This window comes from Colletotrichum gloeosporioides, assembly GCF_011800055.1.
Source record: "Colletotrichum gloeosporioides strain Lc1 chromosome Unknown consensus_47, whole genome shotgun sequence".
Taxonomy (NCBI): Eukaryota; Fungi; Ascomycota; class Sordariomycetes; order Glomerellales; family Glomerellaceae; genus Colletotrichum; species Colletotrichum gloeosporioides.
Window position 1 is genome coordinate 566,455 of NW_025544692.1, and position 17,432 is coordinate 583,886.

Below are 17,432 nucleotides of genomic sequence, written 5' to 3' on the forward strand. Positions count from 1 at the left end.
CTTTAAGTTCTTTAGCTAGGTTTTAAACTAGCTACTATAAAGAGGAGGAGGTCCTTAGAATAAGTAACTTAGTAGAGGCGTATAAAGATATATTTATTATTTTCACTATTAATAGGTATTAATAGTTAACTTACTAAATAGGAGCAATTAAAATATTATAGTTAGCTATTTAATAGTAAGATCTATTAATAGAAACTAAGGATTAATATATTATAATAGTATACTAAGGTTATAGTCTAAGTTATAAGTTATAAACTATAGTAGATTAAGTCTTTTAGAAACTAAAGTGATTAATCTTAAGCTTAATAAGTGATTTATAGTAAAGGTAAGCTAAAAATATCTATAAGAATAAATACTAAGTTAATTATTAAAAAGTTATAGAAGTCTAATTTTAAGTGAGGCTTAGGTTATATAATATATAAGTCCTAAATAGTATCTTTTATTTACTTTTAGGTAATTACCTAAATATATAGGTAATTATAATTAATTAGTAATACTAACTAATCGCTAAGCATTTCTTCTTATACTTTACTAATCGTTCTCTTATCTTATTATCACGTGACTTATACTATAGTTCTTCCGTTCTAAGTAAGTCCCTATTATTCCCTTTAATTCTATAGTATAAATATCCTATCCTAGCCGCCTAACACCTAAGTAGGTCAGTTAACTGTTATCCATGCATAACGGGTTATAACAGAACAGCAGGTTGCCTCATGAACAAACTTACCTAAGTATTACTACTAGCGAACAAGGCTAGGTAGTTAAGTTATTAAGTGCGAGAGACCAGGCTTCCAGTTGATATTCCCTGGAGCTTAGTATCTGCACACCATCTTTCGATTCCCAATATCGCTATGGTTACCCTTTTTTTTCTTTTTTTTTCTCTCGGCTAAAGTGCTGCTAGCATTGACAAGTCAACAGCTAGAGCCAAAGTTTTTAGGAGCAGCCCTTGAAACAGGCGATGTCCATTCAAAGTACAATGTTGCCAGAGTTTCATACTTGATTTTCATATTTAGTTAAGGCACCCCTTTCTGGGAAAAATTCATACTGACTTATGGAAGTTGACGATAAATGCCATCGCTTATCGCCCTACGCCGCAAAAGCCAAGCTGCTGCATAAGGTTCCAAGACACATCTCGAATTCTTTCCCCTATCACACAATGTTTGGAGTTGAAGCCCGAAAATGATGCTACCCCGACAATACTTTATGTAAGTATGAGAGAGCGCCTTTTCGACACCCATGATAGCTTCATGAGGGTGTCTCTTCAAATGTGGCGCAGCCGGTGCTTGCGCCACCTGACATCATGTCCGCCAAATGCTGCGCCACGCCTCAAAGCTCCGCGCACGGAGCACCAATTTAACGATCTGCGAAAGTCAGGTCGCGTCAAGCAGCCACGCGCTGGTAGGGATTCCACCAGCGACATGCACCGCGGCACAACTCCATCAGCAGCATTGTTTCCCGCCGAGATAACCCTGAATGGCAGTCGCCAGTCCTGATACCGAAAGGAAAGAAGAATATCAGTTTCGGTAATCCAGTTGCTCCCGGGAGCAAATCGTCAAAATGGTTCGTCCCTAGACTATGCGACCGATCGCGACCAGCTAAAGCTAACCAACATGCAGCCGGCTTTTCAGGCAATCAATGTCGAGCCCGAGGAGAACATTGACGATGAAATCGACACCACCCGCGAGCTTCATGTACGCGATGGATGTTCTCCAGAGCCACTTGTGCCTTGCTGACTGGGATGCAGGTCGATGAAGCTTTGAAGCGCTTCCAAACAGCTCTCAAGCTCCACGCCCAAGGCCCCCGATTCTTTGACGAAGCCGCCGATGCCTACGATGACCTGTTCAAATCCGAAATATTCAAGTACCCCGAGGCTGCCACCGAATACGACAGAGCAGAGCGACACCCTGATCAGCTCATTACCGATGCCGCCCTTGCTGGCAACTTGGAACTACAGGTTGCCGATGTCGATACAGCCACTAGCAGTCTACCCCAGGCATTTTTCCTCGCACACAAGAACCGCGGCCAGTTTCTTCTCGACAAGACCCGCCATGCAGCCCGCGTCGACGGCGCCACCTATTTCGAGAAGGATGAGGCCCTTCAGAACATGCGCAGCGCCCTGACCGATTTCAACGCCGCACTCGATCGCGATCCCTCTGACGCCGAGCTTTGGAGACGCACTGCCCGTGTCGCCGCTTCTCTCAAGAGTTCAAGAATAAGCAGGTACTGCCTGGAAGCTGCCATCGAACTCGACGATGATCCGGCCGTTTTGGAGGTCGAGCCGCCATCCCTTGCCGAAGGTTTCGCAGGACAGCAGTTGAAAGACCAGCTGCGAGTCCTGGGCGACGAAATTGCCTTGTCTCATCCGATCATGGGTCCTTGGGTGAAAAGAGAGATGCCCGATTTTATCAAACGTCATCTCGATCCGATCCCATTTTTACCGAATCCAATCAAGGATCTCGAGTCTGCGCGCACCACAATCGAGGAAACCGGCAAAACGCGTCTAACAATTACCCTCCCGAATGCATCATGGGTTGACCTCGGAATGGCGCTCATCCACTTCGTCCTAGAGCGAGGACAGACGAGCCGAGCGGTAGTCATTGAACTACCCGAGATGGAAGTTGACGAGGATGTAGCCATGGAAAGTCAGCCAGAGCAGGAAAGTCAAATAAACGGTTCCGAGCCCAAGGAGGGATCTGTCGACAACGAGAAGAAGCCAGAAGCCGATGGAGAGAAGAAGTCCGTCGAAAATGACAAGACTGGAGATGAAAAGGAGGCCACCCCTGAGGAGGCTCCGAAGGTCCCCGAGACCACCCGCGAAACGCGTAAGGGAAGAAGCGCCTCTCAGCCGAATAGAAAGCGGTCGCAGTCAGCCGCCGGGCTCCCGGAGAACCAAGACGACGAAAGTCTCGTTGAGAAGAGGAGTAAGCGCATCCGACGGAGGGAAACAGCACAAGCGGAGGAGGTCATAGACCCTAGCGCTGTGCTTGCAACTCAGCTGGCACCCTACCAAGCAGCCGACCAGAACCTTTTCCAGGCCACCAAGAATATGCTGGAAAATATCGGTGTCACAAATCAGGCCGTTTTGGATCGGATCAGCGAAGTATTGGATTCATTAGCATCTGAGGATCGCGCAGCATCCATCAAGAACCAAGCTACCATGGATCTTCGAAATGCGATCGTTTCCTTCAGCGAGGAAAACGCGAAGATTCTACTCAACAAACAGGCTCCAGCATCTCTGAGTCTGTCGTCGTTCCTGGAGCACGCTAAAGGTGGTTCTCAGAAGACGTCCGTCATCCCTCCGTTCAAAGAGACCCAAGGCATTGCCGCCTTCGCCAAACGAGTCAATGCATCCTGGATGACTGCTCAAGAGGTCGCCTATGAATGGATTAAGACAATCTGCCCTAGCTATCTGCAAACGAAATGGTCAGATGCAATGAAGACAGCCGTCGTTCAGGTTATTAGCCGATTTGACCAAGACATTCTTCAGGCTATCAACTATGACTTGGAATGCGCGCATCGCTCAGCGGGCAGCGAAGACGCCTATGCCTTCATCAAGGATATTGTTGAGATGTTGTTCGAGATTCATCTCGACGTATACGAAAGGATCACGAACCCTAACAGTGTCGTGGACTACAGTATTCGTGTCGAGGCCAAAGGTCGCTTGGGTCGTTGGCTGGATATTGCCTCGGGTTTGCTTCGAGGAAGTCCGCAGGAGGGCAACGAGAAGCTGACAGCCCGGTTCCTTTGGGCTGCGATCTTTTCTACGACTCTAACGGAGAATGCTTCCAGAGAATACATCCTGCAGTGCTGGACAAGTTTACGGGATTTTCTCGCAGATGGCCAGGTTGACCAGCTCTATCTCCCCAACAACCCGGTAATCCCAGAGATTTCCGAGGCTGCAGCCGACAGGGAGATCTCAAAGTTGACAACCATGGACTTCTTCCTCGGCCTCTTCCAGGATAACGTCAGTGATCCTGTCGCTGTTATCGAGAACCTTGAGCCTGTTCTCAACCCTAGCTCCGTCTACGTGTCTATTCCACCAGAGGAATCCGCAAAGAACGGCGAGGGATCTGGCCGCTCCAAACCTAAGAAGGTTCCCATCAAGGAATACGCGACGCAGAGCTTGCAAGACCTCTGGAGGTTCCTTCTAGGCACCAGCACAGAGCTACGATTATTCCTTTGGTCACGTCTCAGTGATGCATATGGAACAATCAAGTATTCCACGAAGCAATTCTCATGCCAACTAAAGGCAATCGAGATGCTCACAGCGGATCTCGAGAGCGACAGCTACCTGAAGAATGCACCGGAAACCAGGCCGCCGCTTTTGCTTAAGATGCTCAAATCTCTCGATGACCTCTTGATCACGGCTCTTTCGCTAGCGCTAAACGACACTTCTGCCTATGACATTGTTGACGAAGAGCACTTGCGGACGACATCTGCAGCTCTGGCAAAGCTGAGCTCCATGCTTCATGCTTCGGCGATGCACGAGGATGAAATTCGCATCGGCATGACGCGCATACCACCAAACAGCCCCTCGTTCCAGGCATTCCTCAACAAATTGCGTGAGATTCAAGTGCGCGTGTGGTGCCTCCAGTACACGGTGATCAAGGTCGGCGTCAACCAGAACCGGACAATGTTTCCTCAGCCTGAGATGGAGCTCGCAGACTACCTGTCAGCTATACATCAAGTTTTGGGTTTGAGAAAGTGCTGCAAGGCATCCAACAAGATTTTCCTCAAGATGATGCGCGTTGAGCTCCTCAAGTTCAAGAACATCGAAAACTGGGAGGACTACCTAGGTCAGGTCCTGTATGACCTTCACGGATTGAAGCTCGGTGTGGGGGTTGGGGAGGTCCAAGACCATGGATGCCCGCCAGAGAAGCTCGAGAAGCGCAACGCGATGCAACTTGTCGACAAAATCACGGTTTTGGCAAGAAGGATGCCCAGGAAGGACCTGCTCAAGTCGGACCTCAAAACAACGATCGAGCACATGCAGGGAGCAATTGGCCAGACCAAGTCTACTCCTCAGATGATTCACAACCTCAGGAATTTCACTGAATACTTGAAGCGACCTATCCATCCTTTGCGGTTGTATCAAGCCTTGACCGGCGGCGTCCAGCTCGACGTTGTTGCCGTCAATACGCCGGAGAGCGCTCTCGCCAAACACGGCTGGTTCTTCCTGCTAGGCATGATTGCGCTCACCAGGTTCAAGCAAGTCGATTTGAGCAAAAGACAGACACCCGGCGCTACTGACGACTTGCGACTTGCTGCGACCTTTTTGCGACTCCAACTCCAGTTCACTCCGGACAAGTGGGATGCATGGTTCCGTCTTGCCGAATGCTTTGACTACGAGCTTGACGAAGCCGTTTTGTGGTCGGCTGACAAGATGAACAAGGAGCGCGGTGAACTGCTCAAGTTTCAGCGCAACTCAATCCACTGCTATACGCTCGCGCTCTCCAACTCCTGGGAGATTGACATCGACGACGAAGACGAGGACCCCTTGTACGAACTCTATCACAACTTCGCCATGCGGTTGTACGCATCCAGCCGTGAGCCCCTTGCAATGGAGCCCTTCCAACATGCAGACCATGAACGATTTTTCATTGAGAATATGGGTAATGGGACATTCAAGAGGGCCATTCACGAAGAAATGCAGGACTACAGAGTGTGGAAGTACGCCGCGGGCTTGTTCAAACGGGCCATGCGACGCAAGCCACAGGACTGGAGGTGAGTCTCGTGTCGAGCAACGCACCAATTTGATACTAATACCTAATAGGAACCCATTCATGCTTACGAAGTGTCTCTGGAAGATGTACCAGAAGCCTGTTGATCAGTTGTCGGAGAAGAATCGCCAGACTCGTCCCTCAGTTGACTATTTGATCTCGGCTCTGGAGCATGCTGTCGAGGTGGTTGCCGCTGTGCCCAAATCAAGGCATAGCGACCCCATCTTGGAGCCTCACTACAAGATTGTGTCCATCGTGCACAAACTCGTCATCCGAAATGATCTCACGTGGCAGGAGGGTGCTGATATTTTGTCAAGACAGCCATTTGGCATGGAGCTCGGCGACGATATTACTATGAACGATGTCGAAGATTGGGAGGAATACGTCATCAGGAACCTGCACCACCTCCGAGACAAAGACAAGTCAAACTGGCAGCATCGCATTATCATGCGCCACGCACGTCTCCTGTTTGACGAAGATGGCGAGTCTCCCGAGCTTGTCCAAGCCAAGGCGGCATTCAACGTGTTGAGAGAATCCATGTTCACGAAGACGATGGTCATGAATGTCTGGAAGTGCGATGCCGAACGTCCCGGGCGACATCACGTTTACACTACTCAGTACATTCGATTCATGGTCAGACTTTTGGTGGTTATGAACGACAGAATCAACTTAGAGATGGTTCTCAGACGCTTGCGAAAGAAAGGCGCCGACTTTTACCATTTCAGCGATTTATGGCAACACTGTTGCATGGCCTATGTCAGGCTGTTGCGGCAAGGCTTCCAGATTTCTCAAACCCTGGAGGACTCGTTTAAGTCAACGTCGATGGAGGAGCTAGAAATCATGGCAGATCGCATCACCGAATGGGCAGGAGGTCCGGCAACCGACATCCCCGCTTTCAACTGTCTGAAGGAGACAATAGAGTTGAAAAAGCTCAATGGTGGACTTATGAAGGCGGGTGCGCTGGACGACCTCATCAACGACTGTTACGCAATCATTTACCAAGAGATTGGCCCTACCCTACCAGGCCCCGAGCCTCACGAAGTTCTCGAAGCGCGCGCGAGAGCCCGCGCTCGGGAGGAGGCTGACGGCGGTGGCGAGCTGAAGCCACAAAACTCGCTCGGAAACCTCTTGAACCCTCAGGGCTCCCAAGACTCAGTCGCAATGGAAGAATCCGGCGATAAGGCTGCCGCTGCCCCTGAAGCAGCCCCGAGACGCCGTGTTGGTGTGCGAAGGCCTGACATAATTCGCAAGGCCGAGCAGGCCTTTGCCCGGTTTGGTGAGACCCCCAAGGCTGCGGTCGCGCCGTCCAAGTCCCGCGTTGGTTCGGTCTCGAGCGGCAGGATGGGGCATACACCTACGGGAGACGTCGACGAGGGCAGCGACGCGGAAGAGCATGTCGAGGGTGCAGAGGGCCGCGAGGATGGTGAAGACGTGGAGATGAAGGACGACACGGCGGTTGAAGCCGAAGAGGGCGAAGAAATGGATGAAGGTGAAGAGGGCGAAGAAGCCGAGGACGGTGAGGAAGAGGCACCTGCACAGGCCACAGCAGCATCAAGCCCTCGGGGTAGTATCCACGACTCGGCCGATGACGAAAGTGAACTTAGCGATGTTCCTGATGACTGGGACGAGGAGCCTCCGCCGTCGATGCTCTTCCCCAACCTGAGAAAGAGTGTGGACACGGCAAGGGAAGCCAGCGGCGATTCTACGGAAGAGGAAGAAGAAGAGGATGAAGGGGAAGAGGGAGAGGATGAGGAAGAGGCAGAGGACGAAGAAGGTGAAGAAGAAGAAGAAGAAGGTGAAGAAGCAGAAGAAGCAGAAGAAGGCGAGGAAGGCGAGGAGGCAGAAGAAGGTGAGGAAGGTGAGGAAGAAGAGGGCGAGGAAGAAGAGGAAGAAGACGAGGATGGGGAAGAGCAAGCTGAGGAAACTGTTGAAGAGTAGAATTCGACACAGCGATATTGGTAGCGGTCATCAGTTAAGCCGGTGGCGTCAACAGATAGCAGCAGGGGTTATGGACGAAGAAGCACTGAGAGACACTGGCGTCTTTGAGTGTTGTGTGAGATACAATTAGAGTACTAATCAAGGGACAAGGCAAATAGCATGATTTCCTCCCCAAGGCCAGCAACACCTCTTTGACTGTCCAGCCTGGTGAACAACAAACGGTCTGCTGTTCAGTGAGTCCCAGATTACGTGGTGAGCCCCTTGAGCTAATGTCTCTTTGCAAGCAGTCCAGTCAAGCCGCAGGGGGCATGCCACTTCACGATGTCTCATGACCATGGCAAGCCGCAACGACCTCATCAAGCCGCAACAACCTGGTGAAGGACTGTCGATGACCTCAGCGAGGCGGGTTACAAAAGGACGCCTCTCTTTTCAGAAACGTCGCCGTCTACAAACCTCCTCAAACCATCATCATCCTCTGCTTCATTACTTCTACCACTACTTCATACCAAATACTATCATCACAACCTCAAGATCATACAAACATACCATCAAACCATCAAGTTCATCCCAAACCAACACCAAACAACGATAGCTCATCAACTGCCAATATGTGCACTTACTGGAAGGCCAAGCGCGAAGACTGCGGCCACACCGTCTACCGATGGGAAGTCCGTTGTCAGGAGGCACGCATCAAAAAGAAGGCGTGCAAGGCCTGGACCTATCGGACCGAGTGGGAGATGGGCCTCTGCAACGAGTGCCTGACCGAGAACCGCTACGTCTGGAAGTCGACTTACGCTTAAAGCTGTGTTTCGCATACATTCATCGTTCTTGCTTCATCGGAGCGACGGAAAGTCGCGGGGTTCAGTCAGAGATATGGGCAGATCGTGGTGACTGACAGACGTGTGTGCGTGTGTTTAGGCGGGAAGAGAGCGAAGGCCGGGATAAGATTGGCGGATCGTTAGGGACAGAAACGTATCAGACTTGTCTCGGTTTTCTTCTGAGGAAATCCCCTGTCAGCTCAAATTGAACGCTTCAACGGCCTATTATTCATTCATGCTGTGATTTTTAGATTATCGTGAATAATGCCAGAGCAAGGTGGTGGTTGTTGAAGCTGTAGAGATGTAGCTTCCTTAGCTGAGGTACTGAGGTGAGGTAAGGTAGGAGCTACCCCACCCTGCCCCTGCCCGCCCGCCAACCATGTTCCCGTCCAGCTCCAGGTCCCAGCACGCTTGCGCCTTCCAGTGGCCGCCTAGGAAGGGGACCTGCCGCACCCAGCAGCGCAAGCGGCAATTTCCGTCGACGACCTTCCACCGCGGCCGACCTTGCCAGCCAACCTTCAACCAAGCTTGCTTCCATCATCATCAGAACCCACCCCCTCCACGAGACCCAACGAAACATCGAATCCCGCGACCGACGAAGTTCCCTCCAAACGCACCTCTTTCACTCTCCGATTGTTTCCGTCTCGATAGAAGAGAACCCGCTAGCAACTCCAGAGGGGTTCTGACCAACACATCACGTCACAAATACACACACAAACAATGGCTTCCTCAGACGCAAAGCCCGCGCAGGACAAGGCTGCGGCCGACGCCAAGGCCGAGGAGACGACGCAGCAACAGGCGGCGGCTAAGAAGCCCGCGCTGGGCGAGGATGACGAGTTTGAGGACTTCCCCGTCGATGGTAGGTCTTCTCCATCCCCCGTCTTCCGTCCCAGCTAGCGAGCATCTTTCCGGCATTGAGCGATTGGACAGTCGGCTGGTCTGTATCTTGCTTGAGGACCGATGTTTCTGGACCTGGGATGCGCTGTACGGCACTGTTGAAGTGTCAGGGCGTTCATTGAAGGCGAGCGGACTGGTGACTGACGCACTACACAGACTGGGCCCCGGAGGACACCGAGGCGGCTGCTGGCGGCAGCGGCACGACGCAGCACCTCTGGGAGGAGAGCTGGGATGACGATGACACGAGCGACGACTTTTCTGCGCAGTTGAAGTATGGGACCTACCCACCAAGGCATACATACGGAACGAACTGACAATCGTCCAGGGAGGAGCTGAAGAAAGTCGAAGCCAACAAGCGACGCTGAGCTAACCCACATCGTGTGGACCGTTGAGAGGAAGAGGGGAACGCGGATATGACGTTTGGACCAGACTGGCTGGGGTGAGAATACGGATATAGACTACGTACGAGCTCTAGACGACTGGCGGCATACCAGTAATGAAATTCAAAACAAGGGCACAGGTTTTTCTTTTGGCACCAGACGTGGTTCTATGTTTTTACTTTTTTATTTGTGTTCGTGACGGTTTCTAGGACATGGCACGGGGCATTACGTTCATCATCACCGCCCTCTTCTTTTGCGGGCGTATCTCTCTCATATCCATGCATGCTCACCCGGGCCTAGAGACTGGGCTTGCCAGCTCGACCTTTTAATCCCATCTATCAGACCGATCAAGTCCCATAGAGCGGGGCCACATCTTCTAAGCTGGCGAGGAGTTGTTTACTTACTCGACAGAGCAACGACACCAGGGAGGGCCTTGCCCTCGAGGAGCTCCAAGCTGGCACCACCGCCGGTGGAGACGTGGCTGAGCTTGCTCTCAACGCCGTACTTGGCGGCAACGGTGGCCGTGTCACCACCGCCGATGATGACGATCTTGCCGCCCTCGGCAGCGGCGACGGCGGCATCGAGGGTAGCCTTGGTGCCGTTGGCGAACTTCTCCATCTCGAAGACACCAGGGGGGCCGTTCCAGAGGATGGTCTTGGCCTCGTCGATGGCCTGCTTGTACAGCTCAATGGACTTGGGGCCGCAGTCGAGACCCATCCAGCCGTCGGGGATGCCAGACTCGTCGGTGGCAGAGTCAGTGTTGGCGTCCTTGTCGAACTTGTCGGCGGTGACGTAGTCGACGGGGAGGACAAGCTTGACGTTGTTGGCCTTGGCCTTCTCGACGAGCTTGCCGACGGTCTGGGCACCGGACTCGTCGAAGAGGGAGTTGCCGATGCTGACGTTCTCAAGGGTCTTCTTGAAGGTGAAGGCCATGCCACCGCAGACAATGAGGGTGTTGACCTTGTCGAGGAGGTTGTCGATGAGCTGGATCTTGTCGGAAACCTTGGCACCGCCGAGGATGGCAAGGAAGGGGCGCTGAGGGTTCTCGAGAGCCTTGGCGAAGTACTCGAGCTCCTTCTTCATGAGGAAACCAGAGGCCTTCTGGGGGAGGTCGACACCGACCATGGAGGAGTGGGCACGGTGAGCAGTGCCGAAAGCGTCGTCTGGCAGATGTCAGTAAGGATTCAGGGGATGTGGCGTAATGGTGTGTCGAGGAACAACGTACTGATGAAGACATCACCGAGAGCAGTGAGGCCCTTGCGGAACTCCTCGACCTTGGCCTTGTCAGCCTTGGTCTTGTTGCCGTCCTTGTCCTTGGCGGAACCCTCCTCCTCGATGTGGAAGCGCAGGTTCTCGAGCAGGACGACCTGGCCGTTCTCGGCCTTGTTGACGAGGGCCTCGACGTCGGGGCCGACGCAGTTCTTGGCGAACTGGACAGACTTGCCGAGCAGCTTCTCGAGCTCGGGGACGACCGGCTCGAGGCTGTACTTGGGGTTCTCCTGGCCGTTGGGGCGGCCCAGGTGGGACATCAGGACAACGGCCTTGGCGCCATTGTCGACCGCGTACTTGATGGTGGGGACGGCACCGGCAATACGCTGGGTGTTGGTGACCTTCTTGTCGGCGTCGAGAGGGACGTTGAAGTCAACCTGTGGAGGGGGTCTGTCAGTTACTGGGGACACATCAGGCCTGTGATTGAGTGGATTGAATGTGGAATTGCAGTGCTTCCGCGGTTAAAGACTGCTCCGGGTGCAATAACCGCGGCCCGTCCCGTACTCTCATCGCCAGAATACGGAACCGGGTCTGAGGTCATACCCGGGATCAAGCGTAGTGAGAGCGGCATGGTGGGGTAACGGGCACCACTGGTGCTGCAGAGCACGCAGGAGAGCGCGGGGCAGAGCAGTGTCAGGGTGATGGCAGGCTGGCATCAATGACTTACGCGAATCAGGACGCGCTTGCCCTTCAGGTCGACGTCGGTGATGGCGAGCTTGTTGGAGAGAGACATGGTTGCAATTGGGTATAATGGTGATGTAGGAGAGTTGAAGGAAAAGAAGAAGAGAAGAGGTGGAAGAGGTTGTGAGGTATATTTAGGAAATGGGATGGGATGGGATGGCGTGGATGGATGGATGGATGGACTGGACAACCGGCGCAGGAAAAACACGCAGGACCTTGACCTTGACCTGGACCTGGACCTGCTCCCTTCAGGAGCGTCAGGTCACCGTCCAGTCAACCCAGTCACCTTCAGTGGTTCAACAACGTTGAGAGGGGACCTTCGAATGGTGGGGTGCCTTGCTGCTCTGTGCTGGCGGGGTGTTTTGCATGACCTTTTTTTTTTTTTGGCTTGTTGGCGGGGTTGATTTGTCTTAGTGGGGAGCTCCTGCTCTAGCCTCTGGCTGTACGGCCCAGGCGGTGCTTCCTGGCTGGGTTGCTTCCATTCACAGCTTGCAGCAGCAGCTTTCCACTGAGGTGCAGGCCCCGGGACATTGGCGGCAGCAGGGTGGAAGCTGCCCCGCTCCTATTTGTGACGTGATGGTTGTCTGATAAGCTGCCTCAGCTCACATTCTAAGCACCTGCAACCCCCGGCTCTGTCTTCCAAGACCTCCCTTGCCGGGATAGCCACCATCGCGAGACAAGCATGCAGCGTTTTGAACCGCTCGTTTCCTGTTTCGCCGCTATTATTGGACAACTAGATCCTGTTCACTGCTCTTTGGGATGTGCAACTGAAGAACCTACCGTAATTGGGGGCCATCCAGGTTGCCCAGGGCCATGTCGCTAGCATTATCAGAGAGCCTCAATAAGACCGAGAGATACGCCGCCTCCTTCACGCATGGCAAGCTTAAACCACATTTCTCAGACCACACTCTTACACAACCACGAGATATCAGCACCGCATCAAGTTCTTATAATGACTGCAATTTATTGCTGTTTTATTGACAGAGGAAATCTGACGTCAAACGAAGAACAGGAACCCCCTCTTTTTCCGGGAATTCCATGCCACAACACCGAACGCCTGTAACCCTCTCGAAGCACCCGGTGCTCTTTTGTAACGATCGAACGAAACAATTCATTCCTCCCAAAACCGTTCAACGCCAGATATGCCTGCAGCGGTGTGCGACCTGCGACCTGTCCCGGCCCGTACCAACCGGCAGACGAGAGAAGTTGTGTTATGCGCATATGTAAAGGAGCTTAGCTAAGACGGATGTGGTCGTCGTCGCGGGCCGCGGGTCGGTTGTCGACTTCGGAAGCAGAGTTGGAGAGGGATAGGTAGGCGGTCCACGCAATACCGATAGTGGAAACAAAAGGCTGCAAGGTTTGAGTCAGTACGAGGTAGGAACTTGAAGATGGTTGAACTGCCACTTACAAGCTGGAACTGTACCGGCATGAGACGGAAGTTGATGATCTGGACGGCGGGCCACACTGCAAAGTTGGCCTTGAGCGTCGGCACGTACATGTCGCGCAGCTTTTGGAAGACGGCGCGGCGGCCGCCGCCCTCGGCAACGGTCATGACGGTGAAGAAACAGGCAATACCGAAGGGCGCGAAGATGAACTGGTCAAAAGCGACCCGCTTCATCGCGGGGACGAAGGCGCTGCTCTTGGTGATGGGGAAGGCCGTGGAAAGGAACTTGAACCAGCGGAACTGCAGCGGGGCCATGGCGAAACCATAGGCCATGAAGCGAGTGAGGCGCTCAAAGTCGAAGGGGGGAGGCAGCAGGCCCGAGTTGGGAACCAGGTCCTTGTCCGAGAAGGGGTTCTTTCGGTCGAGGTCATGGATCTCGATGGCGACCCTATCGTCCTTGTCGACTCCTCCAGGCTTGCGGATGGCCTTTTGGCGCAGGGCAGTGATGGTCTGCGCGGTAGTGTCGGCAATGCCACCGAGGATGGCGTTGGTCACCATCATGGTCAGTACTGCGGCCAAAACGTCAGTAAAGCTGTGTGAGTCGAGGGTGGCAAAATGCCCGAAGGTGAGGTGTGTGAAACGTACGTGGACGTTCATCGTAGTATTGGTTGAAGCGGGCAGTCAGCCTGGCGACGAGCGCCATCTCGATGAAGAAGATGACTGCGTGAAGCAGTGGCTAAGTAGCAGCAATATCAAGTCAGTCGGAGAACGCGTGAGAAAGTGATTTCGTTGGCGGCAGGTTCAAGGTGGCAGGCGGTGCGAGCGCGGGACGGAATGGATGGACAAGACAGGCGATTCAGGCTCAGGAATGTCAAAGTATGGGGACGGGAACCCTGTGCAACGGGCAATGTAGAGGTGCAGGCAGTTGTCGTTACGGGATACTGAAACGGGGGATGGCATACAAGACGACCGTAGAGGTATTTGCCGTTGACGGCTCGCACAATGCGACGGCGAGAGAGTTCCCACGACATGGCGATGGATCTTATGGAGGGCGATGGACGGTTCGGGTTTCTTCTGTCTTGGGCTGGGCGCGGTTCGACAAGGTGCGCCCGGGGCAGCAGCTCCTGTTTCCTCAGAGTGAGGTAACAAATGGGCAAAGTGTGCAAATACTGAGCAGGCCGAGGGGTCTGGTTCCTCTGGGGCCGGTCTTGTCTATCGCTGTTGGCTTGATAAGGCAAGGAAGGAAATCTGCAGCGGCGTTTTACTGATGCTTCTGGGGGCTTCGAAAAGGGCGATGACGACACAGTAGCCAAAGATTCGCTGGGTGGCGCTGGCGCTGGACGGGACGATGATGATTGGTCGATGTCGCTCGCTGTCTAAGGTAGGTGGTTCCTGCGGGCGTCAGGCAATGGAGGTTTTGGTCCAGCGGGTGGCACCTCCTTTCGCGAGTATTACGAGATGGCACGGTAACAAAAGGGAGATGTGAGAGCAGAGTGAGGAAAGAAAAAGTGATCACCACTTGGCGAAAAGGATGTAGGAGCCGTGTGGTTTAAGATGGAGAACGGACAAGGTGTGAAAGATGGAGCAGATAATGTGCCGCAGCAGCAGCAAAGCAAGGAAACCAAACAATCCTGGCCAGGCAAACACGCAAGGAATCAAAAACTCATGCCCTCCCTCTGGCTCTGCAAGGAAGGTGCCAACAAGTGCGCCTTAGCTGCAGGGTCTCCGAGAACGCAACCTAATTGAGCGAAGGTGGCGGCAATGGTGGTGGTGGTGTCGTCGGTGGTGTTGGTGCTGCTGCTTTGCGGCTTTGCGTGCTTCAAGAAAGCCCAGCGCTTTCTGCTCTTGGGCATTGAATTTGGAAGAGAAAAACACTGGGGCGAAATGCAGGGAAACAGCAAAATGTGCTGGATGCCGCTGATGGCACATCGAGGCGAGCGGAGTTTCGGACGGCGCGCCACAGCACTGGCACTGTGTCACTGTGCGCCCGAGAGTGGACCCACGGCAGTCCAGCAGCCAGACGTTCACAACTGTTGCTATATTTGGTCAATCCGTTGGCTGTTGGCGGACTCCTGCGCGGCCCCGACCGTGCCGAGGCCGCTCAGCAGTGCGCCGCACAGTGCTGCCCCCCCCCCCCCCCCCCCCCCCCCCCCCCCCCCCCCACCCCCCCCCCCCCCCCCCCCCCNGCCCCCCCCCCCCCCCCCCCTTCCCCCATCTCGGCGTCGATCACCGAGTCCCTTCTTCGGCGCATGTTCCATTCTCTCAACGCCTACCCACCTGGAGGAAGACCGGCACACACCTCGCTGAGGGAGACAGAGGACGGGAAACACCACCTACCTAAGGTAGACTTGGGATTGCCTGGACCACCACACTCACAACGTTCCAGCAAACAGTCCGCATTGAACCCCAAACACAAGACCTCTTTCCCGATCAATGCTCCTGTTTCACACCCGGCCCCGATCGTGGGGTAACCGCTGTAGCTCTCCTCCCAGCCGGCCACGAGAGCCGCTGACGTGCTGGGGACGCCGTCCTAACTGACTTCTGACAGCCTCTCGGAACGTCGTCCATTCTCCATGCCACCGAAACTCAGACATGCAACCACCCCGTCCAATCACTGAACCTCACTTGCTGCCCTCACCCTACGTCGTCTACATGCGAAATTTGAGGCTTGAGCTTGTTTAAACATTAAGGGTCTCCAATGGCAGGATCCTCCTTGGTCTGTACACGTAATCGTCCTATTCCAATGTTTCTTCCCTCCCCCCTCTTGTTTCCTCTCGGCCCTTGGTTCAGACGAATCGTCACAAACAACAGATTACAATTACCAACGCCCGATTCAGTTCCTCGCAACTCTGTTTCCTCAGAGGTAAACGTTGACCGACTCGCGAGAGTATCCGTATGTCGTCGGCCACTGGCTGTAGTCCGGCTCGAAGAGGATGGCGTCATTGCAGTCGCTGCCCAACGAAGTGTTGTTGAGCCACGCCTATTGTTTATCATCAGTCAGCTATGCTACTCATGAAGACGAAGGTTCACATAGAGCTAGTTTCACTCACCGGCTCCCAGTACCAGAGACCCTGTCCCATGCCGTTGGGCACGTCACGCACAATCTGGAGCGTCTTGTGCATCCACTCAACCTGGCCCTGGACGTTGTAGGGAATCGAGGGCTCCGAACTCTCGGGAATGGGGTTCCATCTTCCGTCGCATAGGGCAGGGTAGTCCGTCTCGACAATCTGGGCAGGCTTCTTGTACTTTTTCGTCATCGTGTGCAGCACGTTCTTGATGTTCTCGAATGTCGCCGAGGTGCCGTAGAACGGGTAGAAGCTGAAGCCAAACGCATCCCACGCCGAGAGTGGCACGCCGTTCTCCACGAGCGCCCCGAACCACCTCTCCTGCAGAGTCAGGTTCCAGCCGTTGTCGATGTGGATCATAACCTCGGGCTTGGGCACGCCGGCGCATGTCGCGTCCTTGACACCGGCTCGCGCGGCCTTGAAGAGCGTCGCGAGGTTGGCGAAGCTCTTGACCAGCGCCGGCCAGGGCTGCACGTCGACGTCGACCTTGCCGACCGGCCAGAGGAAGCCGTGGCGGATCTCGTTGCCGAGGGAGACGAGGTCCAGCTTCACGCCGGCGTCGTGGAAGGCGACAAGCGTCTCGCGGACGTACTCGCGCAGCTTGCCGGCCAGGGGCTCCACCTCCGTCGGCCACGCCGCGGGAAGAGGTTGCTTTTGGGGGTCCGCCCAGCTGTCGGAGAAGTGGTAGTCGAGGAAGAGGCGCTGGCCCTTGCTCTGGAAGCGCTTCGCGAGCTCGATCGTGTAGTTGAGGCCGTACGTCCCGTCGGGAGGGTTGACCCACAGGCGGAGACGGACACCGTTCATGCCGCCGTCCGCGAGGATGTCGTCGGCGGGCCGCGAAACATTGCCTCGTGCGGTGTCGATGAAGATGTTGTTGGACTCCTCCAGCATCTTGAGGGAGCTCAGATCGTGACCCTTGTAGAAGAAGGGCTTCTGGGGGCTGGGACTTGTCTCTTGTTAGACTCAATTGAGGAAGCGTGTGTCAGGCGACTTACTTTCTGCCCTCCAGGGCGGGCGCCGCCGCCGCCAGAGCTATGAGGCCGAGCAAGGAGAGAAGCTGCGATGCAATCATGGCGAAGCGGTACCACGTCTTTTGCGCGTCGTGCCCTGTTGCTTTGCGCCGAGGTCGCTCATTATATATGGCTCACAATCAGCGGCTCATTGACCGCCTCACATGACGGCAATCATCGAGCCACCGGTCTGCTATGCCAAGAGCAGAATAGACGCGGTCCAGCTGTCACGGGGGCTCGGCGCTGTTTTTCTCAATTCAATGTGACGAC

General features: G+C 54.1%; 5 protein-coding genes across 5 annotated transcripts; 2 read left to right on the top strand and 3 right to left on the bottom strand.

Moving 5' to 3' along the window:
- Positions 1–1,610: 1,610 nt before the first annotated feature.
- Positions 1,611–7,658, top strand: GCG54_00005884 (Histone transcription regulator 3-like; the record flags this gene model as incomplete). Its single annotated transcript, XM_045405899.1, has 3 exons — positions 1,611–1,691; positions 1,745–5,724; positions 5,774–7,658. 3 exons carry the CDS (start codon positions 1,611–1,613, stop codon positions 7,656–7,658), a joined length of 5,946 nt encoding a protein of 1,981 aa, XP_045264297.1.
- A 1,538-nt stretch (positions 7,659–9,196) lies between these two features.
- Positions 9,197–9,738, top strand: GCG54_00005885 (putative 26S proteasome complex subunit sem-1; the record flags this gene model as incomplete). Its single annotated transcript, XM_045405900.1, has 3 exons — positions 9,197–9,335; positions 9,530–9,644; positions 9,699–9,738. The coding sequence occupies 3 exons, from the start codon at positions 9,197–9,199 to the stop codon at positions 9,736–9,738; spliced, it is 294 nt and encodes a 97-aa protein (XP_045264298.1).
- Positions 9,739–10,149: 411 nt separating this feature from the next.
- Positions 10,150–11,755, bottom strand: GCG54_00005886 (Phosphoglycerate kinase; the record flags this gene model as incomplete). Its single annotated transcript, XM_045405901.1, has 3 exons — positions 10,150–10,916; positions 10,979–11,399; positions 11,690–11,755. The coding sequence occupies 3 exons, from the start codon at positions 11,753–11,755 to the stop codon at positions 10,150–10,152; spliced, it is 1,254 nt and encodes a 417-aa protein (XP_045264299.1).
- Positions 11,756–12,936: 1,181 nt separating this feature from the next.
- Positions 12,937–14,118, bottom strand: GCG54_00005887 (uncharacterized protein; the record flags this gene model as incomplete). Its single annotated transcript, XM_045405902.1, has 4 exons — positions 12,937–13,053; positions 13,112–13,656; positions 13,733–13,823; positions 14,050–14,118. The coding sequence occupies 4 exons, from the start codon at positions 14,116–14,118 to the stop codon at positions 12,937–12,939; spliced, it is 822 nt and encodes a 273-aa protein (XP_045264300.1).
- Positions 14,119–15,944: 1,826 nt separating this feature from the next.
- Positions 15,945–17,224, bottom strand: GCG54_00005888 (Arabinogalactan endo-beta-1 4-galactanase; the record flags this gene model as incomplete). Its single annotated transcript, XM_045405903.1, has 3 exons — positions 15,945–16,067; positions 16,138–17,092; positions 17,148–17,224. 3 exons carry the CDS (start codon positions 17,222–17,224, stop codon positions 15,945–15,947), a joined length of 1,155 nt encoding a protein of 384 aa, XP_045264301.1.
- Positions 17,225–17,432: the final 208 nt, after the last annotated feature.